Source organism: Apis mellifera, linkage group LG8 (genome assembly GCF_003254395.2).
Source record: "Apis mellifera strain DH4 linkage group LG8, Amel_HAv3.1, whole genome shotgun sequence".
NCBI lineage: Eukaryota > Metazoa > Arthropoda > Insecta > Hymenoptera > Apidae > Apis > Apis mellifera.
In genome coordinates this window covers 12,564,702-12,578,866 of record NC_037645.1, presented here as the reverse complement: position 1 = coordinate 12,578,866, position 14,165 = coordinate 12,564,702, and the positions used below count along the sequence as shown (strand labels likewise).

At 38.2% G+C, this 14,165-nt stretch overlaps 1 protein-coding gene across 34 annotated transcripts in view; it reads left to right on the top strand.

Annotated features, from left to right (window-relative positions):
- Window positions 1-14,165, top strand: part of LOC409843 (myosin heavy chain, muscle) — a 35,014-nt gene that overhangs the window by 14,402 nt on the left and 6,447 nt on the right. For 10 of the 34 annotated variants that reach the window (XM_016913415.2, XM_016913416.2, XM_016913422.2 and 7 more), the window contains exons 12-17: window positions 2,843-3,022; window positions 3,115-3,530; window positions 5,342-5,462; window positions 7,446-7,709; window positions 11,390-11,599; window positions 13,727-14,100. In XM_016913415.2, coding sequence (XP_016768904.1) covers window positions 2,843-3,022; window positions 3,115-3,530; window positions 5,342-5,462; window positions 7,446-7,709; window positions 11,390-11,599; window positions 13,727-14,100 — 1,565 coding nt within the window. Of the gene's footprint in view, window positions 1-217; window positions 389-1,685; window positions 1,857-2,842; window positions 3,023-3,114; window positions 3,531-4,481; window positions 4,600-5,341; window positions 5,463-6,630; window positions 6,749-7,445; window positions 7,710-11,389; window positions 11,600-13,726; window positions 14,101-14,165 lie in introns of all 34 variants that reach the window. The other 24 variants (XM_026442153.1, XM_026442159.1, XM_016913427.2 and 21 more) reach the window with 5 other exon arrangements.

The window sequence follows — 14,165 nt, the reverse complement described above, 5'->3', positions numbered from 1 at the left end:
AAAAAAAAGAATTGAATATATTTTCGTTTTTCGACGATAGAATTAAAAATACATGGAAATATTAAATGAAGGCTACAAAGAGCTCGTAATTTGGTAAACTCGGACTCGGTTGTTTCACGCTCCGATGATTTTTCTCTTCTCTTCTCTTCTCCCCGCCACCCCCCCTTCCGCCTGTGCGCACTACTTTACGCGCATTATGCTATTACAAATGCGACAGTTCAACGGTTTTGAGCAACTGTGCATCAACTTCACGAACGAGAAACTGCAACAATTCTTCAATCATCACATGTTCGTACTCGAGCAAGAGGAATACAAGAAAGAAGGGATCGTGTGGCAATTTATCGACTTTGGGATGGACTTGGCTTCTTGTATCGAACTGATCGAGAAGGTATTGCCGCGCGCAAAGGCGAAATTCTCGAAGAGCGAGAATGTGAAATGAAAAGATACGATGATACACGAGAAAAGCGAAAAAAAAAAAAATTGGAGAAGGGCTGAGCAAAATTGGCGATGGACCGAACCAGCAAGCTTTTCTATCTAAAAAAAAAAATATCTCGCAAACCTCTTTGGACCGGTTTGAATATTTTATTGCGCTCTCGTCTTTTTTTTTCTCACGCTTATCTTGTCTTATCTTCTCTTCTTCGTATTACTTTCCTAAATAATTATTCGTCGTTTATCGTTTTCTCGCTATTCCATTTCGGAACCATTTCGAAAGGTATTCGATACATTTACCTTGTTTACTTCTTTGTTGTGCTTCTCCCTCTCTCTTGTTTCTTTTTTTTTATTTTTTTGTTTGAAAAACCCCTCTTGTTGCAGCTATTCCTCTTTCGATCCGTCTGTTCGAAAAAGACGGTTCCAAATTTTGTATCGAGCACGGTTCAATCCTTCGTCTGTATTCGTTGTTCGAATAGAATTGAAATGAAAAGTGAGTTCGAAAGAACATTTTTTTTTGGATTATATACGAATTATAACGAAATAAATTAAATTAATAATATGCATATATTGAAAGTGAATTTCGAACCGAGCTCTAATTCATTATTTATTTCACATATTCCGTATATCATAATTCTGCATAATTCATTCTGCCCTTGTACCCCCCCTCTTGTTTTGTCTTTATCCTTCGTAATCATCGATCGACAAGAATTTCATCGGAATCGATCGATAAACGAGAAAACTTTAACTTTGAAAACCAAAGCTCGTCGATCCACGATCGATCGATCGGCTTATGAATCAATTAATATTAATCTTATATTTGTTTATGTACTCCCCCCCCCTTCTTTTTTTTCTTAGCTTCTTAGCAAGTCTGCTCCTTTGAATATAACAAAGAAAAAAATGAATCGATAACATTGATAATTGTCTCGTGTAAAAATAATTATAATATATATTTATATAAATATAATTTATAAATAAATATAATTTTATATAAATATAATCTTGAAGCAGACTTGACTCGAAAGCGAGAAATCCTTGAGTAACTCGTGTGACTCATGGTCATGCTTAATAAATGACATACCCTGTGAAAGAAAAAGAAAATTTGTTAAAAAAAAATAATAAGAAATCCCCGATATTTGTTGTTGTTGTTGTTCGTGTAAGCAGCATTAATGACAGCTGTCTTTTTTTTTTTTTTTTACCTTTGTTCTCCGTTTGCTTTCCTTCCCCCTCCTCCCCCCCTCCTTGGTCTCGAGCAGTTCAACAGTTTCGAGCAACTGTGCATCAACTTCACCAACGAAAAGCTTCAACAATTCTTCAATCACCACATGTTCATTCTCGAACAAGAAGAATACAAACGCGAAGGGATCGAATGGACTTTCATTGACTTTGGCATGGATCTGCAACAAACGATCGATTTAATCGAGAAGGTATTGCAATGTCACGCATCACCGCATGGAACGGCAGGAACGAAAGGTCGACAGCTTCGAAAAATAGAGAAAGAAAAAAAAAGCAAAAAAAAAAAAAAAAATAGAAAGAAAGAAAAATAGAAATCTCATCAGCATGGCAATAAGCGATGACGCGTATCGTATGGCGCGTAATCTCCATTATTTTGCTTCGTTACGCTAATTAACCTTGCTTTTCGACAGGTTGGTTTCGTATTGCTTCGTTCGTTCATTTTTCCCCCTCGCGCATCTCATACTCTATCTCTTTCTTAATTTTGCTCTCCTAATTCTCTCTCTCTCTTTCTCTAATGTTCAATGTTGCTTTCCAAGCTTATTTTATAAAGAGAATTCTCGCAAATGTTGTTTCAATAAAGAACGACAGATGCGAGAAGGCGAATTAAATTTTTATCGATTTTTTTTTTCAAGCGTGTTAAAAAAAAAATCGAGATATATAAAGGTAATAAGAAAACTGGAATGCGTGATCAAGTTATCGATGACCCTTCAAACAAAATAATCCATGCTTCTAAAGCTTTCCTTGTGTTTTTTCTTTTTGTGTATGTGTGTTACGTGTGTTTGAATTATCGTGCTTACGTTGTCGGTGAGTAAAGTAAGAAAAAAAAAAAAAAAAAAAAAAAAAAAAAAGGAAAATTGATCGGTCGAAATTCATTATTCCATCTTTTCGATTTCTTAAATTTATTATACTCGAAAATTTATTCCATTCGTCTTGGCAATTCTTCCTTGGATACGAATGAAAATGTACCGACAAAGAATAATTTTATCGATCGAACAATTTTACCGACCGAACAATTTTAACGTTTCGCGATAATCGAGAGTAACGTGAATTAATTTTCCACGATTTTTTTTTTTTTTTTTTTTGTTATTACCGATATTTACCGGAACGTTACTCTCGAGAAAAAAAAAGAATCCAAACTAAGATCGAAATATCTCTTTTTTTCCCTACTCGAATCTAGCCTATGGGTATCCTGTCGATTCTTGAAGAAGAATCTATGTTCCCGAAAGCGACGGACAAAACGTTTGAGGAGAAGCTGAACAACAATCACCTTGGCAAGAGTCCTAATTACTTGAAACCGAAACCACCGAAACCTGGTCAGCAACCGGCTCACTTCGCTATCGGCCATTACGCCGGAAACGTACGTTTATTATTATTATTATTATCATCAATAATAATAATTATTTTATCCTTGTCTGGAAAAACGTTGAAATGTTGTCATGTTGCGCACAGGTACCTTACAATATCACGGGTTGGCTGGAGAAGAACAAGGATCCGTTGAACGACACGGTGGTCGACCAGTTCAAGAAATCCGGGAACAAACTGTTGGTGGAGATATTCGCCGATCATCCCGGTCAGTCGGGCGATGCTGGTGGCGGTGGCGGCAAAGGTGGACGCGGCAAGAAGGGCGGTGGCTTCTCCACGGTCTCTTCGTCCTATAGGGAACAATTGAACAATCTGATGACCACCCTCAGAGCCACCCAGCCCCACTTCGTCCGTTGCATCATCCCCAACGAGATGAAGCAACCGGGTGTCATAGATTCTCACCTTGTCATGCATCAATTGACTTGTAACGGTGTACTTGAAGGCATTCGTATTTGTCGTAAAGGATTCCCCAACAGGATGGTCTATCCTGACTTCAAATTACGGTAAGTAAATTCTCTTTCTCTTATCTTTCTCTTTCTCTTTCTCTTTTCTATGTATACGCGTATTATATTTCAAACAGTATTTTGTTTTGTACGTATATACGCGGGATTGTGTCCTTGGATCAACCTCTCTTAGCACACTCGCCCGAGTTAACTCGTAAACCTGCAGCTATGTAAACAACTCGTTAGACTTTTTCTATATAAACAACTCGTTAAAGTTTTTCTATATAAACAATTCATTACTGTCGTGCTTATTTCCTCTCGTCCAATACCTCGTCGTAAATTTTAACTAAAAAGTTTATTTTTCGATATTTTTTGATTCTTTTCAAATTTTTTTTTTTTTTGCTCGAGTTAACTCGGTTAAGCGAAGTATGCAATTACTTTAGACTTTTTTGCATAAAACTATTTTTTTTTTCAAAATTTGTTCGTTTAAGAAAATAGAGAATAAAAAAATTGAGTAGAAAAACTTTTGAATTTTTGATTGGTACATTAAAGGATTAAACGATCGGTTGTTATATGTAAAAATAAGAAAAGGAACATTATACGAATGAGCATAAATTTTAGTAGTTTTAATAAAAATATGAAACGTAACGTTCGCGAAAGATGGATTCATATGGTGGGGTGAAACGAGTGTGTATGGTCATTAGAACGTCGAAAACCGAGATAAAGATGAAATAACGTTCTTTTCTTATCTTTATTTCTTTTAAGTATACTGATATATTGTTCAATTCAAAGACACTCACTCTGTGTATATATACGTACATATTTATACATATATATTTTTATTTATTTCGTATATTCGCTTGACAAATTTTATCTCGAATTACGGTTAACGCGACCAGAAACGCTATTTAGATTGACAGTTGGAAGAGTTGGAAAAGTTGGAAAAGGGGGAATTTATAGAAGAACGAATAGAGGGATGGTAAAATGATATTTTATATTGTGATCGTACAGTTACATGATCTTAGCACCGGCTGCGATGGCAAACGAGCCGGATCCAAAGAAAGCCGCGCAAAAATGTTTCGACGAAGTCGGCCTCGATCCGGACATGTACAGGATTGGTCACACTAAGGCTAGTTGCATTTCTCGAACGAAAATTTTTGAATTTTTTTCTTTGCGTTTTTCTCCGTCCCACTTCTTTCTCGTCGTAGAATTTTCTTTTTTTTTTTTTTTCGTCTACCTTTCTCAACAATCTCGATGAGAAGATGGATTTTATTTCATTCAATCCCCTAGTCGACAAATTGGATACCGTTTCTCTCTCTCTTTTTTTTCTTTTCTTTTCATTTGGATGAATCGCGCGGCTCACTTAACTCTAGATACGTTTCTCTAAAATTTTACATCGATTACTCGTAACGTAACAAGTATAACGGTATCCAATTATTATTATGTGAATTGTCCCCTCTCTCCTGATACGTAGATCTGTCTATACATATATATGTATGTGAGTATACGACTCGTAAGCATCGAATGTTTATCTCTGCCCTCCCCCCGCCCCCCTGTTTTTACATTCACTTAGAAAGATATTCGTAGATTATTCGTTATTATTACGCCCCGTTGTGTGTGACCCTTCTACTCCCCCCGTAGAAAATATATTAAAATAGGAAGAAGAAGAGTGTCGCGGAATCGAGGGACGAGCGCGCAGAGGCAGGCAGGAATTCGATAGAAAAAAAATATGTTACGTTGAATACGTTGATACGAGATTTCTTTCACCCTGTGTACGTAATAGTAGTAATAGTAGTAGTGGTAGCAATGGCCCGTAACGTCACCACCTTTGTTTTTCTTTGCCCCCCGGCGATGCCCGTTTACCCATCCAGGTACAAGATTCTTGCACCGGCGGCGGTCGACAAGGTGGCTTCCGACCCGAAGAAGGCTGCTGAGGCGATTTTGGAATCGACCGGTCTTGATCCCGATCAGTATCGTCTTGGACACACCAAGGCATGTTACGCCCCCCAATTAGAGAGAGATCGCATCCGATTCTCGAAGCTTATTTATCTCGCACCCGATTCCTCGAATCATTACGATCGTGCGCGATACGCGCAGCGCGCCTTCCTTCTATATAGCCATTGCATTAATCCAATTAGAAATTAAAAATTTTATTAAAATGTTTAATTATAGTTGGATTCGTTTCTCATATAATAAACCAAAATTTCTTATATCTTTTATATAGAGTTGGCCATTAATCCAGTTATTAAAATTGATTCGAGTAATTCAATTTATTAAAATGCTCAATCAAATCAAAATTTGGCTTTAATCCAATTTAATTCCAATTTTTTTGGAAAAGTTAAAAATTTCGAATAAAGTTAGTTCAATTTAATTAAAAATAATAAATAATTTATTCGTTATTTGGCATTACAGTTTCTAACGATTAAATTTCGAATCGCTAGAGAAAAAGAAGGAAGATAAAAACGGCGCGCTGTCGTATCGATCGATCCAATGTTTATTTCGCAGGAATAATGTACATCTGTATATGTTTCTATGAGCGTTTAAAATAATCGATGCTGCCTGGCAAATATAAATGCAACAAGTGCGAACCAGTGTATCTAACCAAAGAGGAGAATATCGTAATTCAAGGTTGATTTACGAGTCGCTTAATTTTAAATTTTTTGAAATTATCAATGCACCACCGTATCTCCAATTTTATCTTGGAATTTTCCATATTTTTTTCTTTTTTTTTTTTATCCAAATATTCGAATGGAAAATGATACGGGGACCATGAATCGTTCCAACCTTTCATCTTTCGATTCATCCAGTTTTAATGACCAGAATAAGACTGGAAGAAAGAACTCTCATAGAACGAGCGAATGAATCTCTCTGAGAACGAATAACTCTCGGATGCAAGAAAAATGTCAAATGTTGTTTTACACCCGAGGATACACGAGATCAATGTTAAGACGGATCTCGCTCTCTGCCCCCCTCCCCCCACACCCTTTCTCACGTTATCAACAAAGTGATAGAAGAATCACGTATGATAATAATAATAATAATAATAATAATAGTAATGATAAATGTTTAACCACGTGTGATGATTTTTTTCTCTCTCTCTTTGTTTTTTGTTGTTCGTTGTGGCAACCATCCCAACCACAAATAAAACGAACCGCCGCAGATACAAAATTCTGTGCGCCAATGCCATCAAAGAGCCTTGCGACCCGCAAAAGGCGACCCAACTGATTCTGGACGCGATCAATCTGGAGCCCGAGTTGTATCGTATGGGCAATACCAAGGTATTGGACGCCTTTGGTTTGTTGTGAAACGGCGTGGCTGTTGCACTCTATATTATCCATCGTCGAAAACTTTCGATCCTTTTTTTCTCTTCCAATTTTTTCTTTTTATTTTGATACAATAATAAAATATCCAATATAAACTCTCTCTCTCTTTTTCTTTGCTCTCGAGTTATAAAGAATCGAAATTGGAAGAGATGAAAAGGATTTGATTGGAGGATCGAAAGTTTCTTATTAATCCACGCTGCGCGATGGAGCCACGATCACTACGCCTATTTTTCGCTCGCCATATTGCGGCGGAGAGAGGTAACTTTCGCCTCGCTTTTATTAATATCCCGGATTATTCTTTCCTCTCGGATCGTAATTGTTTTTTAATCCTCGACTTTTTTTTTTTATTATTATATCGATGCTTCTCTTCTTATCCTCGCCTCCTGCTTCCACGAGTTTTGTTGCATGACGATCCTTCTAGATAAATTAGCATCTAAGCCAGTCGAAGGCAAGAACGCTCGTTACTTTGGTTACTTGATGAGGGGAGGGGAGAAAGAATGTTTATATAAGTACGATTGGGGTACGGATGAAGAGGAAGGAAATTTTGGAAAAAGTAATCAAAGTAATGGTCGTCGAGATCGAGTAAGAGACCTATGGACGAGACTAATGGAAGGTATTTGGCCCTGCTCGGCCTGTGTTCGATACGCAACAGGTATTCTTCCGTGCCGGAGTGTTGGGTCAGATGGAAGAGTTCCGTGACGAACGATTGAGCAAAATCGTGTCCTGGATGCAAGCCTACATCAGAGGTTACCTGTCGAGGAAGGATTACAAGAAGCTGCAGGAGCAACGTTTGGCTTTGGTCGTGGTGCAAAGAAATTTGAGGAAGTATCTGCAAATTCGTACTTGGCCGTGGTGGAAGTTGTGGCAGAAAGTTAAACCTCTCCTCAACGCAACTCGTATCGAGGACGAGCTTGCCGTGAGTCTCTCTCTCTCTCTCTCTTCATTCCATTTCTTTTTAAGATTTTTTTCTTCCATTTTTTCTTTTTCTTTTTTTTTTTTTTCCATCTTATCTCACTCGCGATTCTCTATAAAATTTTTGAATTCTTTTTGTAAAATTCTTCCATATATTTCTTTCTTTTTTTTTTTTTTCTTTTTCCAATCCATCTTATCTCACTCGCGATTCTCTATAAAATTTTGATTCTTTTGCAATTTATTATTACACGATTCTTTTTGTAAATTTTTGAATTCTTTTTGTAAAATTCTTCCATATATTTCTTTCTTTTTTTTTTTCTTTTTCCAATCCATCTTATTTCACTCGCGATTCTTTATAAAATTTTGATTCTTTTGCAATTTATTATTACACGATTCTTTTTGTAAAATTTTTCAGTAATTGTATATACACTTGTATGTAGTATCGTTATTATTCATTCTATTTCTTTTTATAAGATTTTTTTCTTCCATCAACATATATTTTTTCTTTTTTTTTTTTTCATCTTATCTCATTCGCAATTCTTTATAAAATTTTGATTCTTTTGCAATTTATTATTACACGATTCTTTTTGTAAATTTTTGAGTTCTTTTTGAAAATTTTTCAGCAATTAATATCCTTATTATTATTCATTCTATTTTTTTTTATAAGATTTTTTTTCACCGTCTTCCATCGACGTATATTTCTTTTTTTTTCCAATCTTATCTCATTCGCGATTCTGTATAAAATTTTGATTTCTCTTTTGCAATTTATTATTACACGATTCTTTTTGTAAATTTTTGAATTCTTTTCGAAAATTTTTCAGCAATTAATATCGTTATTATTATTCATTCCATTTCTTTTTATAAGATTTTTTTCACCGTCTTCCATCGACGTATATTTCTTTCTTTTCTTTTTTTCCCAATCTTATCTCACTCGCGATTCTCTATCAAAATTTTGATTCTTTTGCAATTATTATTAAACGATTCCTTTTATAAATTTTTGTAAAATTCTTTTTTTGTAAAATTTTTCAGCAATTATACACTCGTGTGTAATATCGTTATTATTAATATCGGTCGAAGTGCAACGAAGTATTTTTAATCGATAACGAAATCGATTTCGATTCGATCTCTGGCAGAAGCACAAGCACGTTCCATCTTTTTCATTGTCGACGACGTCTCGAGGGTAACGTCTCGAGGGTATCGCGATATTTATGGGAAAAAATTGCGGATCGTTTCGCCTCGCCTATTCTTCTCTCTCTCTCTCTCTCTCTCTCTCTCTCTCTCTCTTTCTCTCTCTCAAGAAGGTTCATCGTTTCGAAAGAAGATGGACTTGGATCGAGACGACGATTTCTTTCCTTCGTCTCTCGTCGTTTCTTCTTTTCGCTTATGGTTAATAATTCGACCGAGATGTAAATTTTAATTTAATCGAAAAATACATCGATTACGATTGTAATAACGTTCGACCACCATCGATCGAAATTATCGATCTTATGAAAGAATCGAAGCTAACCTATTTTTTTTTTTTTTTAACGTTCTATAAATAGATTTTCGTCGCGATTTTTCTCTTCTCTCTCTCTCTCTGTCTTCGATTTTTTTTTTCGCTCCATCTATTAAACAAACAGAAATAGAACGAAGAAAGAAAAGATAATTCACAGCGGTTCGTGGCGGGCTCTCTCGACCCAGAGATTTCGTAAACTTCTTAGGATCCGAAAAATTCCAAACTCGCGATTTCATCAGGGCCTCGATGTCACCTGATTATTCATGATATCTAATTTCATCTTAGAGATGGAATGATCCGGCTTTCGTTATATTTAGTTACAATTTTATTTTGGTGAACTATGTTTGGCAGCGAGATACCGAAAATAATGAAAAAAGAAGAGGAAGAAGAGAAAAGAACCGAACGATATTTCTCTCGATCGGTACCGATCTGCTTTACCGACCCAATATCGCGATTAAATTGAAAAAAAAAAGAAGGAAAGGAAAATAGTTATTAGTTAATAATAGAATATTAATTAATCATCTTAGAGATGGAATGATCCGGCTTTCGTTATATTTAGTTACAATTTTATTTTAGTGAGCTATGTTTGGCAGCGAGATACCGAAAATAATGAAAAAAGAAGAGAAAAGAACCGAACGATATTTCTCTCGATCGGTACCGATCTGCTTTACCGACCCAATATCGCGATTAAATTGAAAAAAAAAGAAAAGAAGGGAGAGAAAATAGTTATTACTTAATAATAGAATATCGAGGGAATAACAGAATTATTCAATTAATCATCTTAGAGATGGAATGATCCGGCTTTCGTTATATTTAGTTACAATTTTATTTTAGTGAACTATATTTGGCAGCGAGATACCGAAAATAATGAAAAAAGAAGAGGAAGAAGAGAAAAGAACCGATCGGTACTGATCTGCTTTACCGACCCAATATCGCGATTAAATTGAAAAAAAAAAAGAAGGAAGGAAAAATAGTTATTACAATAATAGAATATCGAGGGAATAATAGAATTTGGGACGAATGAATTGGAGGGGGTCGTTGGATCGATCACGATCGACCGATCGATCGATCACGTTCCCTAGGTATAATAATTCTCGAGAAACGGCGGCGACCGTTCGATATTTGACAAGAATTTGTGGATATGTTTCACAACGGACGTTGATTTACCGATCGATCTCGCCGCGCGAGTACTCTTTACAGAAATAGAATTGGTAATGTTCTGGTAAACTAGAGCGGGGACCAGAACGTGGGGACGCGGTGTGTGTGTGTGTGTGTAACATGGGTTCGTCCGAGGGGGGAGGGCGTAAGGTCGGTTAATCTGCCGATTAATACCGAGTAATTTCCACTCCGACGGGTCGAACGAAAATAAAGCGGTGGTCGAAACGATCCGCGTTCGATCGGAAATAGTATCACCCGTTATAAACGATTTCATACATGCGTGCGTACACGGAGTTGATTGGGAGTAAAACGATCTTCTTCCCAATTACGGGAGAATGTCTTCTCTCCCTCCCTCCCTCTCTCTTCATCTCGAATATGACGACTGCCTGGAGGACTTGGATCTGGATCTCTCTGGAGCCGATTCTAATTTCGTACGTCTCTCCTCCCCTCCCCACCCACCCACTCGGTTCGTCACCTCCTCCTGGTCGACGACAACGACGACGACGACGACGACGAGATCCCTCCCTCGGGATCGGTTATAAATATATTTTTCTACGAGCGATCGAGCGTTCGGCTGGAGAGTGGGGCGATGATTCCTCACCGAGTCGGGAGAGAAGAGGGATTTTAGGTAGAAAAGTTGGGCGTTTGCTCGAATCGAAGATCAGTTGGACACGCGGACTCGCGCCGACCTCTTCGAAAATCAACCCTTTCTTTATCGAACTTTGCCCTTCCCCCCTATCTTTCTCTCTCTCTTTCTTCTCTCTTCTCTGTCTCTTCTTTTTTTTTCCCAAACCATCGAGCAAATACGAGGAGTATTTAATAATCTCGTGCGTCGATAATTTTCGATTCGATTCGATCGATAGATCCTCTCCGAGGTTGAGGAATAGGGTAATAGGAATCAAGTGCTTCTGGGCGGAGGATATCTGTGAATCGAAAGAGATAAGGGGATAATTATGGGTGACACGTCGGTGGAGGGCGCGGCGGGGGAGAAGAAGTCGGGGAACGAGGGTGACGCGGAATCGCAATTGCAGGCGCTCGAGGAGAAGGCGAGGAAGACCCAGGAGGCGCTCGAGAAGGAGGAGAAGCTGCGCAAGGAGCTCGAGGAGCAGAACAGTAAACTCGTGACGGAGAGGGATGCCTTGCAACGGCAATTGGACGGGGAGAAGGGCTCCCTGTCGGAATATATGGAGAAATCGTTGAAATTGGCCGCTCAGAAGGCCGATCTCGAGTCGCAACTTCAGGTAAGAAGTCTCTTTTTTCTCTCTCTCCAGATACGAATATTTAGGGAGAAAAGAAATAGGATGTCTTTTTTCTCATCGATCGATTTTTCGACCCGTGTCGAATCGAAAAGTAGTTCAATTGGCACGGATTTATCGATAACGAAATCCGTTTACGCGACCATGAATATATTCGTCCTCCGCGAATCATGCATCGTGAATCATCGCGAGAACGATTAATTATACGCCTACGCCGAACGCGTGCGACGAGCGAGAAAGAACGAAAGGATTATCTCCTGAAAAAAAAGAATCGATCGAGATTATGTGTAGATAGATCGAGAGTTATTAAGAAAAGTGGTATATCGAGGAGAGGAAGTGGAAATAATCGAGCGGGGGAGGAGCTTTAAATATATCCAATAGTGTAGGCAGGATGAAAAAGTGGCGGAATTTATTTACAATGTTTCGACCGTGTGCTTACCTCTCGCATACCTCCAAATATAATTTCGCAAAAATCTTACGAAAGCGACGATAGCGAATCTTTTTCTCTTTCCTTTATTCTCGGATAACGCGAAATTAAACGCGATTGATAAAAAGCGTTCGAGTTATTTCGAAACGAGGATAAAAAATTATATTATAAATTTGTTTGGAAAGAAGGAGGAGATTTTTCGGGAGAGAAGCTTTGCGCGTAATATTTAAGGGGATCTGGCTCGGATTACAGAAAATGATGCACCTGGCAGAAGTTGATGGATGGGCCGTTTCGTAAGAAGGAGCATTAAGTAGCGGAGGCGCGTCATTAGTCAGACTACCGTCTGACCACCTCATTGGCCGCTTATTTTCTTACGCGACGAATCATCGCTCGTTTCCACGCTCGTTCTAAAATTGCGATAACGCGCATCCTTCCAAAATCCATCCCCTCTTTAAAATTTATTCTTTTCTCCTTTATTTTATTTTATTTTTACCAAAGAGTAATATATATAAATGTGAACGGAAGTATAGTCGGAAATATATCCGAGAAATCCTTTTTAAAAAGATCGTACTAGTTTTCTTTTTTTTTTTTTTTTTTACGTAATCGTGTCGATTTCGCGAGGAAAGGCGTTCGAGGAAACGAGCACGTTTAAAAGAGATTGGAGGGGGGCAAAAGAAAAGCTCTTGGCGCGTTATATAAAAAGAACTCGAAGAATTTCGTGGAGAACACGTTTCGTTCCGGAATACCGGGCTATTTTTAACCGGGCATCTTTTACACCGACCGATCAACCGATATTTTATGTCAACACCGCCACTCGTAAGAGCCACTCTTTCTCTCTTTCTTTTCCTTTCTTTCTTTCAAGATTAAATTTAGAATTGCCTCGTTTCCATCCGCTGGAAACAGTCGATGACCGATTCTTTTCCCGACCCGTTTTGTTTACAATTTCTCGACGACGTTTCGAAACCCTACTTTATCGATCGGTTTCGCGATGCTATGAATCGTAAAGGCAGGTTACGCGTGAAATTAAGCGATGCTATATAAGGATAGGAAGGAAGGAAGGAAGAAAAAGCGGAAAAGAAAGAAGGAAAAAAAAGAGATGGGTTTAAGTCGGTTTAAGATACCTGAGACGCGGAGAGGAAGGAGGGACGTTTGCCCCTACCTTCGACACGGCCAAATTTAGCTACCATCGCTGATCCCAGATTCCAGGTTATTAAAAGTGGGCGTGGTTATACTGGCTGGAATAACCGACGGAACGAGGGAGAGGTAACAGGTGTATGGTGTATTTATACGCGCTTATACGCGCGCGCGTCATCTCCTTCACCGATTCGCTCCGTTCCAAAAATTGTCTACCTCCTCTCGATATGATTCGACGACGCGAAGTGAACGAACGAACGAACGAACGCGCGCGCTCTGTCTCTCTCTCTCTCTCCCTCGGCTATCGTCGCTACCTACCGTATCGACGAAGCAATAATACGCGATACTTTTATTTTATTTTGAAATAGAAAGCGAATAGAATTATTTACAACACGGACAAAATATTCTCTGTTCCTTCTTCGATGTTGATCGATCGAGATGTGGAATTAATTTTAGATTTGGAATAATTTCGTGACATATCATCGAGATTCGGAAGGATATTAAGAATTATTTTTCGAAAATATTCGATAATACTCTCCCTGTATTTACAGGATCTGAACGACAGATTCAAAGAAGAGGAGGATACGAGGAACAATCTGTTCCAAAATAAGAAGAAATTGGAACAGGAAGTGGCGGGCCTGAAGAAAGATATCGAGGATTTGGAACTTAACCTGCAAAAGTCTGAGCAGGACAAGGCGACCAAGGATCATCAGATCCGTAACTTGAACGACGAGATCGCTCATCAGGACGAGTTGATCAACAAATTGAACAAGGAGAAGAAGAATCAGGGCGAGGTTAATCAAAAGACCGCCGAAGAGCTTCAAGCTGCCGAGGACAAGGTCAATCACTTGAACAAAGTGAAGATCAAATTGGAACACACTTTGGACGAATTGGAAGATTCATTGGAACGTGAAAAGAAATCACGGTTAGAATTATACGCGTCTCTCTCTCTCTCTCTCTCTCTATCCATCCATCTATTTCTAATTCTAT